The sequence below is a fragment of the Tachysurus vachellii genome, chromosome 7 (genome assembly GCF_030014155.1).
Source record: "Tachysurus vachellii isolate PV-2020 chromosome 7, HZAU_Pvac_v1, whole genome shotgun sequence".
NCBI lineage: Eukaryota > Metazoa > Chordata > Actinopteri > Siluriformes > Bagridae > Tachysurus > Tachysurus vachellii.
In genome coordinates, this window is record NC_083466.1 from 23,341,234 (window position 1) to 23,361,552 (window position 20,319).

The 20,319-nt window shown below is 35.5% G+C and overlaps 1 protein-coding gene across 1 annotated transcript in view; it reads left to right on the forward strand.

Annotated features, from left to right (window-relative positions):
* The window catches only part of LOC132848919 (immunoglobulin superfamily member 1-like), a 324,244-nt gene that overhangs the window by 224,045 nt on the left and 79,880 nt on the right, over positions 1 to 20,319 (forward strand). The window contains exons 13-14 of the mRNA XM_060875012.1: positions 6,812 to 7,087; positions 8,598 to 8,879. Of these exons, the coding sequence (XP_060730995.1) occupies positions 6,812 to 7,087; positions 8,598 to 8,879 (558 nt within the window). The remainder of the gene's footprint in view (positions 1 to 6,811; positions 7,088 to 8,597; positions 8,880 to 20,319) is intronic.

Consider the following 20,319-nt stretch of genomic DNA (forward strand, 5'->3'; position numbering starts at 1 on the left):
CACCTTGTGTGTGTGGAGTTTGCATGTTCTCCCCGTGCCTCGGGGGTTTCCTCCGGGTACTCCGGTTTCCTCCCCCGGTCCAAAGACATGCATGGTAGGTTGATTGGCATCTCTGGAAAATTGTCCCTAGTGTGTGATTGTGTGAGTGAATGAGAGTGTGTGTGTGTGTGTGCCCTGCGATGGGTTGGCACTCCGTCCAGGGTGTATCCTGCCTTGATGCCCGATGACGCCTGAGATAGGCACAGGCTCCCCGTGACCCGAGGTAGTTCGGATAAGCGGTAGAAAATGAATGAATGAATGAATGAATGAATGAATGAATGGTGCATGACATCTTTTATCCAAATTTTAAAGTTTGGTGGAAACAAAACTTGTTTCATTTGAAGCAAGATGCCAAAAACAAAGCAAATAATCTACAGTCTCTGTTAGCATTAGCCAAATTAGGTAACAGAATGAAAACACTGTGATATAAATCTTAAACAGCAGGGGCATGACAGGAGTGTAAATCTGGATGAGAGGAACAAGGATTAAATCCCAATGGACACAGAGATCAAAACCAGAAGCCCAAACTAGGTCAAGGCCAGAAATCCACAGAGAAGAATTCTAATGGGTGAGACAAGAATGTGAGTCAAAGGGCAAAACAAGGTCAGAAACAGAACATAGACCCATTTAATCAAAAAAAAAACATACAAAAAAAAATCCTCAGGGCACTAAAGGCACAGAATAATCCAACAAAGTGTCTAAGGGTACGTGGCTACAGTATATATACCGGTAGCAATGAATGGGGAAGATAAAGAACAGGTGTGCCAGATGAGGACATTGTGGCAAGATCAAAACTCTGTGTTGGCATTCAGAAGTGTAAATGTGTTGTTTTGGCAAAGCATGTGACAATAAGTCCTAACTTTGAATGAAACAATTTATATTAATCTGTTAGACTGTCCACCAAGCATCCACTACTGCGGATGCTTGTCATGTTCGGTGCCCCATCAGTAGCCACTGACATCAGGTGGGTGGTGTTTATTTCTTTGACTCTTAAACAATCCAGTACAGCCTCACATATGTCCTCCCCCGTGTCTGGCCTTTTAGTGGTATCAACTCAATCATTTCTTCCTGTGGCTCAGCGGAGTTCACATATCGGCAGAACAGCGCTATTTATTCAATATCACTTATTGTCTTTGGACTCATCACAGGCGATGATGATTATGCCACAGCTGAACTGATATCTTTAATTCACTTCCTGGTGATGTATTCTGCCATTTTATGGTTCTGTCTTTGACAGTTAGCAGAGAGAGGCATATGTCTGATTTTCTGCACAATTTCACAATTTTTTTTAATGTCTGAATAGATGTTCTGAAATCTTAATGAATGATTCTTTTATATATTCTCCATATGTGATCTCAATAAATGTTCTGTTTTCTTCAGAAACTTGCATTTGTTCTGTTTTCTGCAGAAACTTGCATTTATCCATGTTTGCCTACCTGGGGTTGAAAAGCTTGATCTGAATTGAATTTAATTTTCAATTTCGCGTCGGCAGTTATGACTGCTGATATGACTGATATTTTGAGCTATTTTGATTTTGAGATATTTTGAAAAAAATTAAACAGTTTATTTTAATGTTACAAGAGCATAATATTTATTCTAGAATTTAGAATTACATTTTTATAAAACTAACTAACTAAAATAAAATACATTTAAATCAGTGATTCTTGAGATCAGGGACAAAACATGACCACCAGATAAAACACAGTTTGTGGATAAAAAAATGACTAAATATTACAAATACACTTAACTAGAAGACTAAAACGGATAATGAAAGCACAACTAAATATTATTTCATGTCGTTTCATAAATGTTTTTAATTCTAAATGATATGATACGTGACCAGTGTCTGTAAAAACCCTTGTCCGAAAGCAGGTGTCATTACATTACAATAGCTTAAAAACAATTAAAAGTAATTTTAAATGAAATGTTATATTTACTATGTGTAAGTAGTTCAGTAATTAATTTAATGAGCATCAAAAGTTACAACTGAAAAACTCATTGTATTGTAGTTTTATGACAATTAACTTGTGTCCTGGGTTTTTGTCAACACCGTCAGACCTTTTTTTTAAATAAAAAAATCAGGAATTATTGAGGGCAGCCAAAACTCTGAGGACTCCTTTATCACTTCCGTGTTCTTTCAAATGCCATGAGCCCACTCTAGCTCTGGTACATTTTTAATATTCTTTTAAATTCATACCTACTTGTTAATACTTTGCATGTCACAACCATAGTGTGTCAACTCCATAAACAATGTAATAAGATTTGTATGAAACTTTCTGTTATAAATGCTTAATTTAAGTAAAGTATAAATGTAACAAGAAACTAATGATAAACAAGATGGCTCTTGTGAGAAGCACATGTGTTATGAGAGGAAACATGGTATTTGGTCAACTCCGTCACATGTCTAAAGTCCCCGTTGATGCCTTGTCAACTCCGTCAGAATGATATATTGTTGTTTTTTTTATAAAGATGAGCTGTTTTGTTTCCTCAAGAATATTTGTTAATAAAATGGTTGCATTTTAAAAGTTATTGTGTAATTTGTATGCTTCTACTGTAAGTATCACTGTTCATTATGGAAATTAAATGATAAATTGATTAATCCATACATCTTAAACCACAATCATTAAACACTGACTAATCTAACTTTTAAAAGGTGATATGATTATTTTAAAAAACATTTTTTTAGTGATTAAGACAATTAAAAACCACTAAGAGTCAAAATATTTGTGATACTTTAATTAAAAATAATTTTATAGACATTTCTATGTCTGATGGTGTTGACAAAAATCCAGTAGTGATCCCACAAAACTCTAATTTATATATATATATAAAAAATGGGAGGTTGTTCCAAAACATGGTTAATTTTTTTTTTTTTTTTTTAGAAAATCAAAACCTGTTTTGTCCCTGATCTCAAGAATCACTGAAATCATTTAATTCTTCAATCATTTTTCTTTCCTGTAATGCACAGACAGCTCACCCATGCCATTGATTTAGAAACTTTGCTTATCACACCCCTTTTTTTCCAAAACATTCAATTTAATTCAAATATTATATTATAAAAAACATTTTAAAATGTCAATGAACATGAATAATAAGCAGTAATAAATAGATATTTAAAATACATCAATAACACAGATAAACATCGATAAAATCATAGTTAAAGGGGTAGTTCACACAACAAATAAAATTAATAAAGTTCAAATTATCGTTTCACTACGTTATACGGCATGTTTACCTATAATAACGAGGCAAAAAGGCAGCCAGCTTGCTTAAAGTGATGAGCATGACGGTTGAACATAACGGTTTGCCTTGACATTGTAAGATACAATCCTATCTTATCTGCAGTGCACAGGGTTTAGTCCGCGTTGCAGTGGATTGTCTTGCGCTAAATTCCTGTCCTCAGACGAGCACCAGAACTAGCGGGGGTCAAGATTTATTTTTCTTTGAGCCCCACAAAAATCACTTTAGATATCACCTTAATACGTGTTGATTCATTGCGACTCTTAATCTTGAGGAGAAATATGCCGTGAAGCTCTCCTGAGGAGTGAAGAAGAGGTGGAGTTACGAGGTTTCTCAGACAGAGGAAGTGTCCAATGGAGTTAAGAGATTTGCGCTCAAGCTATTTTCAAGACTTTATATTGGTTAATAACTTGTAAAAATAACAGGCCCACGTGGGGACTGACCAATAGCATCGATATGTGAAAAAATATGAAATTGACCAAATTTGGACATACAAGGTTTCCGCCTGACAGCGACGTTATGTAATGTTAGTCTGTCACCGGCAGTAACACTGTGTCTTTGTTCCCTCTTTGTTGCGGTAATTTTCCGGCACGTTTTGTCTTTGGCAATGTTAATTAGACTTTTATTTCAACTTCTGACACCGTGTTGTGTCTTTATTAACATAAAGACTCGGACACACACAACCTCATGTTGACTTTGCTTTACTTACACATGCACACCTCTTCCTCATCCAGTTAAAGCCATATATACATACACACATCAGGAAAATACCAACTACACAGAAACTCCGGGGGTAACCTGAAATAAACCATTCACTGCATATACTACACTGAATGTTCCAAGAGTTTAATTGGGAAAACAAGAGAGCAAAAATGCTGTAATTAAAACATGAATCAATAGTTAAAAGCATTTACAAATTCAGAACTGTAACTTGATTCATTTTAGCATTGAGTCAGAATTACAGTGATCTACATTTTATTTATTAGTAAATACATCATTAAAATAATGATTTTATCTTTTTTCTTTACACAGAGAAACCTAAACCTGTGGTGAATATAACGCCTGATAAACAGGTGTTCAGTGGAGAGAAAGTGACATTCAAATGTGAGATACGGAGCGCAAAAGTCATTGCGTGGTCATACAGCTGGTATAAGAAAGATTACACAAAGAACTCATACAAAGAAACACAAGAGTTCATCATCAGCTCAGTTACAGACTCTGACAGTGGCACATACACCTGCAGAGGGAAGAGAAGTGACTCTCAGTTCTCAGAGGACAGTGATCCTGTTACACTCACTGTATCAGGTAAGTCTGTGAGTTTATCCTCATCATTTCTGTTTTGGCAAGTAAAATATATCAGTAATTTCATCCTTCAGATTTTCATTGAGCTAAACTGTAACTGAGTCTTATTTTAATGACTTTAGAGCTTCCTCCTGTCTGTTTACTTTAAATTTTCACTTTTCTATCTTAAAACCTCAAATTCCCTTCATTTCTGGTCAAGACACAAATCATCACTTATTAGCCAGTCTTTTCCCTTTGATTTTATTTTTAATTTTATTGATCTGTATAAAAAACATGTTCTTTACTTAATAGTCTAAAGCTGATGTTACTGTCATGATTTTGTATGTTTGAAACAGATTTCAACAGATTGTGGCTTCACAGTAAATATCAGTATGTTTAGTGTGATATGTTTAGTTGAGTGATGAAAATAAATAAATAATGATGTGTGCAGTTGGTGGTGCAGGTTTTGTCATCCCAATCTGCCAACAGCAAAATACACTTTACTACAACTTGAGGTGGCAGTAAAGTAAAGTAGTGTCAGATTTAGAGTAAATAACTGTGACACACATTTACAATAAAGTACTGTGATACCTTAATGTTATATAAAATAACACGTATCCCAGGACACTTGCGTATTTTGCTGATGTAGGACACAACTGAGCTGAAGGGTTTTGCCCAATGACATCTTGGTGGTGCTGGGATTTGAGCACACAAGCTTCTGAAGTGTTCATCTGAGCCTTAACCTCTGAGCCACAACAACTACACCAAAACAACACTGCAATTAGCTTGCACTGATTCAATTACTTAAGAGTCAATGAGCACTTAGATATTAACAACTTTAAGAAAAAAAAACAAAAAAACACAGATTTCACATTTTTACATTTTAAGCATTTATAAACTGACCAATAACTGTTTATTTGTTTATTTATTACAACTTCCTTATGCATTTTTAACTGGGCTACAAATAGAAGAATAGGCTACACTAGTAAAATAACATAATATTTAGAAAGGATGTAGGTCTAGTTATTGTTTTTCTGATAGCAGTAACATTTTAAATCTGATTAGTGCAATAAAGATTACATTACAGCTGAACTGTGTGTTTCTTCTCTAACAGAAAACCCTAAAACTGAACTCACAACAGTATAAAATGTGTAAAAGTGTAAATATAACTGAATAAATTCAATGGAAGAGTTTGATAGAAGTGACATGGCTTTATTCAAAAGGTGTTTTATTGATTATTTGATTTAATCTTTATTTAACAAGGTAAAATCTCTCTGAGATTAAAAATCCCATTTTCAAGAGACCTGGGCAAGACATCAGCATGTCAAATTTCAACAAGCAAAACAGACAAGCAGTTATACAACAGAGTTAACATACTGTAGCATCATAGCATCCCAAAATATTCATTCATTCATTTTCTACCTCTTATCCGAACTACCTCGGGTCACGGGAAGCCTGTTTTAAAATTTCACTACTGTGATTTTACAGTAAATAGTTAAATGACTGAATACAAATTTCTTTTTTTAAAGAAAGAAAGAAAAAAGAAAAGAAAAAGATGTGAATGTGTGTAATATGGTTCAGAATATGAGACACAATTTATAAAAGATGAGGAAAATAAATTCACTGGGGCAATTTAGTGACATTTATATATCAGTTCAATGTTTGTTTTTATTTATTTATTTTTAAACAATTTTCTGCATATAAACAATGTGGAACCTTTACAAATAAACACTGTAACTAATTGCTTAATTAGGCACAAAGATTAAATTACTGGTTATGTTGTAAAAGTGAATGAAATACAGCTCTTCATCATTTTATATCAACAGAAAAACCCAAACCGACTGTGACTGTGACTCCTCAGAGCTCCGTCTACACTGGAGACAATGTTACTCTGAGCTGTAATCTGATGTCCACTGGATGGACCTTTCTCTGGTACAAAGGACCGACATGGAATTCCCAGTCCCCTGAAGACTCATACACTAACACACTCACTGTGAGAGTCTCTAATGAAGGACAAGTAAATTACTACTGTATAGCACACAGAGGAAACTACTACTCAGAGTGGAGTAAACCAGCCACAATTACAGTGACAGGTGTGTCATGTTTTCTACTTTTACACTACAGGTTTAATGTTAGGAAGACAATGAAAACCTAATTATTTTATTGTTTTAATAATTATTTGTAATAATATAAATATATAATATATTTACTTGATTCTGGATATGTTTACATTTTTGTGATCTTTCTATAGCAAGACCAAAGCCTGAAGTGAAAGTACAGCCAGCTGACCATGGCTTTGTGTTTACTGGAGAAACTGTCACTTTCTCATGTGAGATAAAGACTGGAGGATCCTGGGAGTATCACTGGTTCAGGGATAATAATGAACTCAGAGATGTTAAAGGAAAGAAAATCTACAAAATCTTTGATGTTAAAGAGTCTCATAAAGGTGTTTACACATGTAAAGGAACACAGTCATCAGACCCACAATACACAGAGACTAGTGATGCTGTTACACTGACTGTATCAGGTGAGTGTGTTTTATGTCACATATTGTCTGTTTCTGTAACATCGTGGGTGTCTTTCAGACAAACCCGCGGCCACCAACACGCCTCTTTATAGGCTCTCGGTCACGTAGCTGCAATTAGCGCAAATCGTGACACGTGTTCACGCCTCTATTTAAGAGCCCGAGGTTCGGCGCTCAGTGTGCGGACAGAGTGTGTGTCAGAGTAGAGCGGTGACACGTATCGGAGCGTGTAGCGCTATAACAGCTTATATACACTAATAGGTGTTAGGAGAAGAATTTCTGGTTGAGTTTCAGCGAGGTGAGACGTATCAGAGCGGTATAATAAGCACTACGAGGTCGAAATGAAGAAGATTTTGAGTTTCAGAGCGGTAACCTGTATCGGAGAAAGGAGTTAACACTTCTGTGCTCGTCCCCGGATGTTTATTCTGTACCTGCCTGCTGTAGCGGTAGAGATAAAGTCCCATGATCGAACCCCGCTTTGGACGTTCACCATCATCACAAGCATTTCACCTTCACTTATAATCTTTTGGGTCATAAATAATATATATATACAGTCACAATCCAACCCCCTGCACTTTCCCCTTTATATTTATACAATTAAAATCCCGTCATCACTCTCTATCCAGCCACACGCTTTCTCTATCTGATCCGGACGCCTGTCTGATTCACTATACACTACTCAAGTGGATAAAGGGCCTGATCCGATTCTCCCTCTTCCAAGTGGAACCAGAATCCCCTCTGTAAAAGTTTCATTAACAGTACAAAGTGTATTTTGTATAGAACTGCTTTAAACATGTCTTTTATACACGTAATGTTGATTAGTAAATTTGTCTGAGAAACACACAGTATGTTAGAAGCTCTGATTCCTGCCAAGAATTCACTTATATATCATCTTTTTCCTTCTTAAATCATTTAGAGTCAGAATCAGGTTTATTGGCCAAATGTGTTCACACACAAGGAATCTGATTCCAGCTATTTTCTGGTAATAAACCACACAACTCTGTTTCTTAGTTTCTTATTATTATTTTAACTAGGCTATACTAATAAAGTAACAATATTAAGAAAAGATGTAGGTCTAGTTATTGTTTTTCTGAGACCAGTAACATCACAGAGACAGAAACAATGCTTTACATTTTAAATCTGATTAGTGCAGTAAAGATTACATTATTTGTGTTTGTTCTCTAACAGAAAACTTTAAAACTGAACTCAGAACAGTATATGATGTGTAAATATAATAAATTATAAAATTTACTGAAGTAAATTCAGTAAAAGTGTTTGATAGAAATGACATGAGTTCATTCATGTTTCATCGTACATGGGGAATCAGAATCCAACAGTAAATAGGTCATGTGTAGATTTGCATTTTGTGTTTTTTTATGCAAACTAAACAGAACTAAAACAATAATAAACAAGTTGTTTAGCCTCATCACAGAGACAGTAATAATGTTTCACTGTAGAAGTGATTAGTGTAGTAAAGACTACTTCACATTCTGAACTGTTTCATTTCTAACAGAAAAACCTAAACCTCAACTCACATCAAGCCTTAAAGGAGATTTACTGAGAGGAAACTCAGTGACTCTGTACTGTACACTGACACCACAGTTTGCTGGATGGAAGTTTTACTGGTCCAAATACACACAGAGCCGTTGGACTGAGACTGCATACACTGAAACAGACTCCTACACCATCAGCTCAGATAAAGTCTCTGATGGAGGTCAGTATAAGTGCAGAGCTGGAAGAGGAAACCCAGTCTACTACACAGACTACAGTGATGAACTCTCACTAACTGTTATTGGTGAGTAAGAGTCTTTCTGTTAAGTGATTCTGCACAACACTGAACATATAAACATGTGAATACAGTCAGAATATAGCAATATTTACACAGCTACTTACAGAGAACTCTTTCAGATAAATTATTTTATTAAAGTTAAAGAGCGACAGTGTGAACACGGCTGAGCAGGACTGGTGTGAGGTTATCTGGAAAAAAAAGTGACACAACTCCAGTTTAACTTTGGTAGAAAATGTCAACAAAAACTGTAAAACTCATTTAAGAATCTGCTCAGAGGCTGCAAAAGGGCTTGATGAATTTACTGCTTCAGAAACATCAAAATGCTCATTCATGCAAAATAAACATTCTTATAAACTTATCATGTCTATATAAAAAAAAACAACTATTCACATATTGTAAATCTTTAAAGCACATTTAATCTATAGAATCAATTTTTTTTTAATATCAAACGGTGCATGACATCTTTTATCCAAATTTTAAAGTTCAAAATCTCAAAAACAAAGCAAATAATCTACAGTCTCTGTTAGCATTAGCCAAATTAGGTAACAGAATGAAAACACTGTGATATAAATCTTAAACAGCAAGGGCATGACAGGAGTGTAAATCTGGACGAGAGGAACAAGGCTTAAATCCCAATGGACACAGAGATCAAAACCAGAAGCCCAAACTAGGTCAAGGCCAGAAATCCACAGAGAAGAATTCTAATGGGTGAGACAAGAGTGTGAGTCAAAGGGCAAAACAAGGTCAGAAACAGAAAATAGAACCGTTTAATCAAAAAAACAAAGCCTCAAGTCACTAAAGGCACAAAATAATTCAACAAAGTGTCCAGTAGTAATGAGTGGGGAAGATAAAGAACAGGGGTGTCAGATGAGGACATTGTGGCAAGATCAAAACTCTGTGTTGGCATTCAGAAGTGTAAATGTGTTGTTTTGGCAAAGCATGTGACAATAAGTCCTAACTTTGAATGAAACAATTTATATTAATCTGTTAGACTGTCCACCAAGCATCCACTACTGCACCATTAAGCAAGGCCCTTAATCCTCAATTGCTCAGTTGTATGAAAATAAGAAAATGTATAAGAGCATATGCCAGGGGTGGCCAACCAGTCAGAGACCAAGAGCCACATTTTTTACTGTGTTACCGCAAAGAGCCACATCATACACATGGGCACATATGAACATCACCTTTTTGTCACCTGCCATTTTGAGAGCGAACTTGACACAAATTCACTCACATGCACGTTTGACGAAATTACTGTATTGAACTCAAGGGAAGTGAACACGCATATTAAAAAGACACAAATACAAACTTCAATATGAACGTAAGAGCCGCATGAAACTGGGCAAAGAGCCACATGAGGCTCGGGAGCCGTGTGTTGGCCACCCCTGGTATGCCATAAATTTAACTTTTGAAATACTGAGTAAGGGGTCTGACAAATACAGAAACATATTATCCACATACAAGAATACTTTATGTTCAGAGAGCCCTCTTTGTACATCTTTGATACAGCAGTCTGACCTCATTTGCAGCTGCCAATGGTTCATTCACCAACACAAACAAAAGAGATGATTACTGACAGATGAGTTTCTGCAACGTAGAGAAATGAAAGGTGACAAATTGCTATTTGTATGAGTAGCTGCTGAAGGAGAGGAATAAAGAACTTTAATTCAGGATCTGAACCTTGACCAAATCCGAACTGTTACAGAGTATAAAAGAAATAATCCCAGTCCACCCAATCAAATGCTTTTTCAGGATCAATGTTAATGTTATGTTAATACCTCTGGGGTATCAGGAGAGGTGGGATCCTGTTTGGTCATCTGAGGGTAATATAGAGGGTAATATAGATTCTAGTGGATGGGCTAAAATCTTGGCCAATAACTTAATATCTACATTCAAGAATGAGATAGGTCGAAATAAACTGCATTCTAATAGACTCGGTATAACTGATATGCCTTTTGCACTGTTGGAGGTAAAGCAGCAGAGTCAAAAGATGCTTTAAAGACAGACAATAAAATCACAGCAAGCTGATTAGCAATTCAGAAACCCATGCAAATATTTTTTACTTTATTTATTGAGTATATCTGTTAAAAGTCAAATCAGATTTTACTCCCTCAATTATTTCTATCATTATTATTAATTTACCTTTAGTTTCTTATTCTGAATTGCAAGAGTTTAATATGTTTCAAGAGTTTAATTGGGAAAACAGGAGAGCAAAAATGCTGTAATTAAAACATGAATCAATAGTTAAAAGCATTTACAAATTCAGAAAAGTAACTTGACTCATTTTAGAATTGAGTCAGAATTACAAATTGTGATCTACATTTTATTTGTTAGTAATTACATCATTCAAATAATGATTTTACCTTTTTTTATACAGAGAAACCTAAACCTGTGGTGATTATAAAGCCTGATCCACAGGTGTTCAGAGGAGAGACTGTGACATTTAAATGTGAGATACAGAGTGCAAAAGTCACCGAGTGGACATACAGCTGGTATAAGAAAGATTACACAAAGAACTCATACAAAGAAACCCAGGAGTTCATCATCAGCTCAGTTACAGACTCTAACAGTGGCACATACACCTGCAGAGGGAAGAGCAGTGACACTCAGTTCTCAGAGGACAGTGATCCTGTTACACTCACTGTATCAGGTAAGTCTGTGAGTTTATCTTATTATTATTTTTATTACTTATCATTTCTGTTTATTATAAGTAAAATATATCAGTGATTTCATCTTCCAGATTTTCATTGAGGTAAACTGTAACAGAGTCTCATTTTAATGACTTTAGAGCTTCCTCCTGTCTGTTTACTTTAAATTGTCACTTTTCTATTTTAAAACCTTGAAAATTTCTTTTTTTTTCTGGTCAAGACACAAATCATCACTTATTAGCCAGTCTTTTCCCTTTGATTTTATTTTTAATTTTATTGATCTGTATAAAAACTTTACTTAATAGTCTAAAGCTGATGTTACTGTCATGATTTTGTATGTTTGAAACAGATTTAAACAGATTGTGGCTTCACAGTAAATATCAGTATGTTTAGTTGAGTGATGAAAATAAATAAATAATGATGTGTGCAGTTGGTGGTGCAGGTTTTGTCAACAGCAAAATACACTCAATACAACAAAATACAATCTGCCAACAGCAAAATACACTTTACTACAACTTGAGGTGGCAGTAAAGTAAAGTAGTGTCAGATTTAGAGTAAACAACTGTGGCACATTTACAATAAAGTACTGTGATACCTTAATGTTATATAAAATAACAAGTGTCCCAGGACACTTGCGTATTTTGCTGATGTAGAACACAACTGAGTTGAAGAGTTTTGCCCAATAACATCTTGGTGGTGTTGGGATTTGAGCACACAGGCTTCTGAAGTGTTCATCTGAGCCTTAACCTCTGAGCCACAACAACTACACCAAAACAACACTGCAATTAGCTTGCACTGATTCAACTACTTCTTAAGAGTCAAGAAGCTTTTATTGTCATTTTAACCCTGTATATTTAGCTGACGCAGTGAAATGGAAACATTTCTCCAGGACGCTGGTGCTACATAAAACACAGAGCTAAGGACATAAAAGTAAGTTGTCCTAGCCACATAAAATGCATAATGAGCACCTAGTGCAAACACAAGGACAGTGCAGACAGAAAACACAATACACCACAGGACATGTAAGTTTAGTCCTCCTGTAAAACATGGTCAGAATGATGAGTGGGAGATGGTCTTACACACCACCACATCATTCTACCACTGAATTAGCTCCGCCAAAACACTGTAGTGAGTCAATGCAATCTAGTTAAAGTATTTATGGTGGCACAGTGGGTTAAAGTTCAATAAAATATAAGAAGGTTGTCTGTTCTAATCCCAGTGATACCAAACTGCCTTGATTGGTTTCTTGACCAGGATTCTTCGGATTAGTTATATATTTAATTAACCAAATGACCAAATGTAAATGTGTTATTTTATGCTACACATAATATTCCATAACTGTACTGTAAATATATGTAGCGCCCTATTCCCTTCAGATTAAATGGGACGGGCCCTGGGTGTGTGGGTTTAGGATCTCTCCTATTAAAATACATATACAGATGTTATCTATACATTCATTCCAGCAATCTTCCAGCAATCAATAGACACCACAACAACATTGAATTTATTGCAACTGTACCCAATTTAATTGAAACGGAAATAAAAATAAAACCACGATACTAAAATAAAACAAAATATGATTCAATATATTTTGAAAATATAAAGCAAAAATATGAAATGGTACCACTAGGCTCTATCAGTTCATTAACAGTTTACTAAAAAAAATAATTCCAAAAGAAAAAAAACGTAGCAGGCCTGAGTCGTGGCAAGGGAGTGGTGTGATGAGGCAACCCAGTCTCACGGCAGTTCGTCACATAGGTTACGAAATGTAATCTATTTGATTCGTGTTCGCGTAGACGGAGCTCCCTTTTTTAACGTGTCAAAAAGCACAGACTTTTGATCTAATGTATTTCAATAGGAAGCATCTTTCGTGTCTGCACAGCGTTTTTCTTTCCACCACGGTATTTTCGTCAAACGCGCATGTGAGTGGGATGAAAATACCTCAAAGATTCCCAGTAGGAGCAAGATCATTTGAGTAAACAATTTATGTCAAGTTCACTCTCAAAATGGCAGGGAAAAAAGGTGATGTTCATCTGTGCCCATGTGTATGATGTGGCTCTTTGCGGTAACACAGTAAAAAATGTGGCTCTTGGTCTCTGACTGGTTGGCTTGGCATCTTGCTCCTCTCTTCAATTCTTTGTGTTCTCACTCTTTCTCTCCTCGTAACCGACAGCATCTGGTTTAAAACAATTATAAAAGCCCAATTAATCATGTATATTTTCTAGAAAATGAGCACTTAAAAATGAACAACTTTTAATTAAAAATCAAATAAACATTTTTACATTTTAAACATTTGTCAATTGACCAATAACTGTATTTGTTTATTTATTACAACTTCCTTATGCATTTTTAACTGGGCTACAAATAGAACAATAGGCTACACTAGTAAAGTAACATAATAGTAGTAAAAGATGTAGGTCTAGTTATTGTTTTTCTGAGACCAGTAACATCACAGAGACAGAAGAAATGTGTTTAATTTTAAATCTGATTAGTGCAGTAAAGGTTGTATTACTCCTGAACTGTGTGTTTCTTCTCTAACAGAAAACCTAAACCAGAACTCACAACAGTATAAGATGTGTAGAAGTGTAAATCTAATAGGATAAATTCAGTGGAAGTGTTTGATAGAAGTGACATGGTTTCATTTATGTCACATTATTTAAGAGCTGTGGTCAGATGTTTTATTGATCATTTGATTTAATCTTTATTTAACAAGGTAAAATTTCACTGAGATTAAAAATCCCATTTTCAAGAGACCTGGGCAAGACATCAGCATGTCAAATTTCAACAAGCAAAACAGACAAGCAGTTATACAACAGAGTTAGCATAGCATCATAGCATCCCAAAACATTGACCTGAAAATGTCTTTATGTAGAAAAATGACACACAAACATTGTGTATTTGTCTTTTTGTTTTTTGTTGAAAAAAAAAAAAAAAGATTCTAGAATGGCTATTTATGATGTTTTAAAGAATGTTAAACTGTCACAAAATAAAAATAAAGTAAGTTTAAATTATGTTTGGATGTTTATAATTGAATCATTTTCTATATATTCAGACATGGGTAGATAAGTTGGAACAGCTCAGTGTTCATGTTAATTGTGACAGGAAAAGCAGAAGTATGATGGATGTATGAATGGATGGATGAAATTTCCCACAACTCTGGTTAAATGAAGCACTGATAGATTATATGTGTATTAAATGTTGTTTTATGTGTTAAATGTGTAAATAAGCAGGTGATTACGGTAGACTGGAAATACAGAATGTTACTTAGACCTCTTAGAACTTATTAGCTATTCTGATTGTAGTGACACATTTTTACTGAGTTATTATTTAAATTGTTACAAATATTTGACATTAATTTGACATTTAATTCTTCTTTACTTAATAGTCAAGATGATTCCTGTCATGATTTTAAACTTTCACTACTGTGATTTTACAGTAAACAGTTAAATGACTGAATAAGATTTTTTTTTAAAGAAAGAAAGAAAAAAGAAAGGGAAAGAAAAACACTAATGTGTGAAATATGGTTCAGAATATGAGACACAATGTATAAAATATGTGGAAAAGAAATTCACTGGGGCAATTCAGTGACCTTTATATATCAGTTCAATGTTTATTTTTATTTATTCATTTTAAATCATTTTCTGCATATAAACAATGTGGAACCTTTACAAATAAACACTGTAATTAATTGCTTAATTAGGCACAAAGATTAAATTACTGGTTATGTTGTAAAAGTGAATGAAATACAGCTCTTCATCATTTTATATCAACAGGAAAACCCAAACCGACTGTGACTGTGACTCCTCAGAGCTCCGTCTACACTGGAGACACTGTTACTCTGAGCTGTAATCTGATGTCCACTGGATGGACTTTTCTCTGGTATGAAGTTCAGAAATCAAATTCCCTGTACCTTGTAGACTCAGACACCAACAAACACACTGTGAGAGTCTCTAATAAAGGACAAGAAAATTACTACTGTAAAGCACGCAGAGGAAACTACTATAACTCCTACTACTACTACTACTACGATTCAGAGAAGAGTGAACCAGCCACAATTACAGTTACAGGTGTGTCTTGTTTTTTTGTCACAGGTTTAACGTTAGGAAAACAATAAAAATCTAATTATTTTATTGTTTTAATAATTATTTGTAATTATATAACTATATAATATATTTACTTGATTCTGGATATGTTTACATTTTTGTGATCTTTCTATAGCAAGACCAAAGCCTGAAGTGAAAGTACAGCCAGCTGACCATGGCATTGTGTTTACTGGAGAAAATGTCACTATACATATATATATAAAAGTTTCACTGATGTGATTTAACAGAAATGATTGAATGATTGAATGAGATTTTAAAACAACACTAATGACTGCAGTATGGCTCAGAATATAAGACACAATTTATAAACATCATCAAAAGCAAATTAACAGTTTGATCATCATTTTAATTCTATTTATTCAATGTACTGCATATAAACTATGTAAAAATGTAACAATGCAATTTTTAATACAACACTATCTACACTGCATACATAATTATTAGGGTATTTATGTTTGTCATGAGTAATTTTACTTTTGAAGAAATACACTGTTAACAGTTATTTTTTTATTTCATTTTATTTTCATTTCACACAATTTTCATTGTGTACAGTTATTACACTATTATATTATTATAAGGATTTTCTCCACTTATTTCAAAGTGAAATATCAAACAAGAAATTTTTGACAATGTTTTTGGCTTTTCATAGTATTCAGTTTCCCGTATAGACATCCTTATTTTCAGTGACTTTCATTCAGATGACTTTCTTTTCTCATCCATAGAAATAGTGTCTTTATTTGTTCATGACTTATTTTAGCTGAAACAGACACCACAGCCTCCCAGATACTGTTCAGAGATCTATATTATTTTCCCTCACTGTAAATCTCACACTTGAGAAGAGCTCAGTTGGGTTTAAATCAGGTGAGGAAGAGGAACAGGTCATTATTCTGTCATCTTTGAAGCCTTTCCTGACAAACCAAACAGCTGAGTACTTGGATACATGTGATGGATTATATGTGCATTAATGATGTTTTTATTAAAAGTGTAAATAAGCAGGTGATTAAAGTAGATTGGGAAATACAGAATGTTAATTAGACCTCCTAGTGAGAATGATGAGATCTCGAATTACTGTAATGTGTTCATATTAAATTAATGATGTGCTTTTATGTGTTTTGTTGTAAACACATTTATTTATTTTTAGGCAAAACACAAATTTTTAAAAACAAAACCATTTGTTAATGCTGCTACTATGTCTACAAGTAAATAGATTATGTGTAGATTTGCATTTTGTTGTTTCATTTATTATCAGAATACTCTGTAATCTATACACATATAAAATAAATTACTGTGATGTAGAGACAGATTAGAGACCTGCATCATCACACAGCAGTTATTTTCTGACCCTCACTTCAATCACAGTTTATTGATGATGTGTCTAAATAAAAAATCTAAAATAATTTCAGCACATTGTTTAGCTTCATCACAGAGACAGTAATAATGTTTCACAGTAAATGTGATTAGTGTATTACAGACTATTTAACATCATGAACTGTTTCATTTCTAACAGAAAAACCTAAACCTCAGCTCACATCAGACCTTAAAGGAGCTGTACTGACAGGAAACTCAGTGACTCTGTACTGTACACTGACACCACAGTCTGCTGGATGGAAGTTTTACTGGTCCAAATACACAGGGAGCGTTTGGACTGAGACTAAATCCACTGAAACAGACTCCTACACCATCAGTTCAGTTATTCTCTCTGATGGAGGTCATTACAAGTGCAGAGCTGGAAGAGGAAACCCAGTCTACTACACCGACTACAGTGATGTACTCTGGGTAAATGTTATTGGTGAGTAAGAGACCGCACTGGACACAACATGTTAACAATAGATCTGGTAGTATATACACTCACCGGCCACTTTATTAGGTACACCTGTCCAACTGCTCGTTAACGCAAATTTCTAATCAGCCAATCACATGGCAGCAACTCAATGCATTTAGGCATGTAGACATGGTCAAGACAATCTGCTGCAGTTCAAACCGAGCGTCAGAATGGGGAAGAAAGGTGATTTAAGTGACTTTGAACGTGGCATGGTTGTTGGTGCCAGGCGTGCTGAGTATTTCAGAAACTGCTGATCTACTGGGATTTTCACACACAACCATCTCTAGGGTTTACAGAGAATGGTCCAAAAAAGAGAAAATATCCAGTGAGGGCAGTTCTGTGGGCGCAAATGCCTTGTTGATGCCAGAGGTCAGAGGAGAATGGTCAGACTGGTTCGAGCTGATAGAAAGGCAACAGTAACTCAAATAACCACTCGTTACAACCGAGGTATGCAGAAGAGCATCTCTGAACACACAACACGTCGAACCTTGAGGCTGATGGGCTACAGCAGCAGAAGACCACACCGGTACTAGACACACAGACACACAGTGGTGTGAAAAAGTGTTTACCCCTTCCTGATTTTTTTTTTTTGCATGTTTGTCACACTTTAATGTTTAAGATCTTCAAACAAATGTAAATATTAGTCAAAGATAACACAAGTAAACACAACATGCAGTTAAATTAAGGTTTTTATTATTAAGGGAAAACAAAATCCAAACCTACATGACCCTGTGTGAAAAAGTGCTTGCCCCATAAACCTAATAACTGGTTGGTCCGCCCTTAGCAGCAAGAACTGCAATCAAGTGTTTGCGATAACTTGCAGTGAGTCTGTTACAGCACTGTGGAGTAATTTTGGTCCACTCATCTTTGCAGATTTGTTTTAATTCAGCCACATTGGAGGGTTTTCGAGCATGAACCGCCTTTTTAAGGTCATGCCACAGCATCTCAATAGGGTTCAGGTCAGGATTTTGACTAGGCCACTCCAAAGTCTTCATTTTGTTTTTCTTCAGCTATTCAGTGGTGGATTGTTGGTGTGTTTTGGATCATTGTCCTGCTGCAGAACCCAAGTTCGCTTCAGCTTGAGGTCACATACAGATGGCTGCACATTTTCCTTCAGGATTTTATGGTAGACAGCAGAATTCATGGCTCCATTTATCACAGCAAGTCTTCCGGTTCCTGAAGCAGCAAAACAGCCTCAGACCATCACACTACCACCACCATATTTTACTGTTTGTATAATGTTCTTTTTCTGAAATGCAGTGTTACTTTTACACCAGATGTAATGGGACAAACATCTTCCAAAAACACTTGTCTCGTTAGTCCACAGAGTATTTTCCCAAAAGTCTTGGGGATCATCAAGATGTTTTCTGGCAAATCTGAGACGAGCCTTTTGTTCTTTTTGCTCAGCAGCGGTTCTTGTCTTGGAACTCTGCCATGCAGACCATTTTTGCCCAGTCTCTTTCTTATGGTGGAGTCATGAACACTGACCTTGTAGGTCAGGTCTCCGATATTTGAGAAATGCTTCAGAAAACTGAGTCGGGAACGACAAGCTAAACAAAAATCAAAACAAACGTGTGGCCAATGAGCAATAAGGGGCGGGGCTTGTCAATATGCGGTGGAGAGAGTGTTCAGTGCACATGTGTGACATTAGCAGAAAGCAGTTTTAACATTGACATGGAGGATAAAAACAAAGAAAGAAAGCGAAGAAAGGCTTACGATAAGGCAAGAAGTAGGACGTGTTAATATAGGATCAGCTTTCCAGCGCTGGAGAGAACTGAAGGAGCAGGAAGTTGGCCACATATTCACAGATTGGCGTTTCCCGAGTCAATAACTCCTGAGCTAAACGCTGTTACTACACAAATAACACCTCTTTTCTATTGTAGTAATGTAGAGACGCAGCTACAACCGCGTTTTGTGTAGTAACAGTGTTTAGCTCAGGAGTTATTGACTCGGGAAACTCCAATCTGTGAATATGCACACATGCACACATGAGCACTGAACACGTTTGTTTTGCTTATTGTTTTGTTTGGTGGCCTAACGCAGTTTTCAGAAGCATTTCTCAAATATCGGAGACCCTATCTTTAACTGAGGCAAGTGAAGCCTGCAGTTCTTTGGATGTTGTTGTGGGGTCTTTTGTGACATCTTGGATGAGTCATCACTGCGCTATTGGGGTAATTTTGGTCGCCCCGCCACTCCTGGGAAGGTTCACTGTTCCATGTTTTTGCCATTTGACGGATAATGATTCTAATTGTGGTTCGCAAACACTTTTTTGAAGGTTTGAATTTTGTTTCCCCTTAATAATAAAAACCTTCATTTACAGTAAAAGCATGTTGTGTTTACTTGTGTTATCTTTAACTATTAAAATTTCTTTGATCTGAAACATTAAAGTTTTTTTGACAAACATGCAAAAAAAAAAAAAGTCAGGAAGGGGAAAACACTTTTTCCACACCACTGTGTGTGTGTGTGTATATATATATATATATATATATATATATATATATATATATATATATATATGTGTGTGTGTGTGTGTGTGTGTGTGTGTGTGTGTGTGTGTGTGTGTGTATATATATATATTGTCACGATGCAGGACAAAGGCGAGTGAGGATCCAAATGCAGATTTTAAAGTTTAATTATTCAAAACACAAGAAAGCAGCTGAACAGACAGGCAGACAGAACAAGGCAACAAACAGGGCTAACAGGAAACGGGAACAGGCACACCAACATCCAACATACAAAAACGACCAACACCAGGGAAGTGAACAAACAGAGTATATATAGCTGACAGGAACCAATGACAAAGCAGAGACAATCAAAGACAAAGACAACACACCTGAGGAGATGAATGAGTACAATTAATGTCCATGGAAACC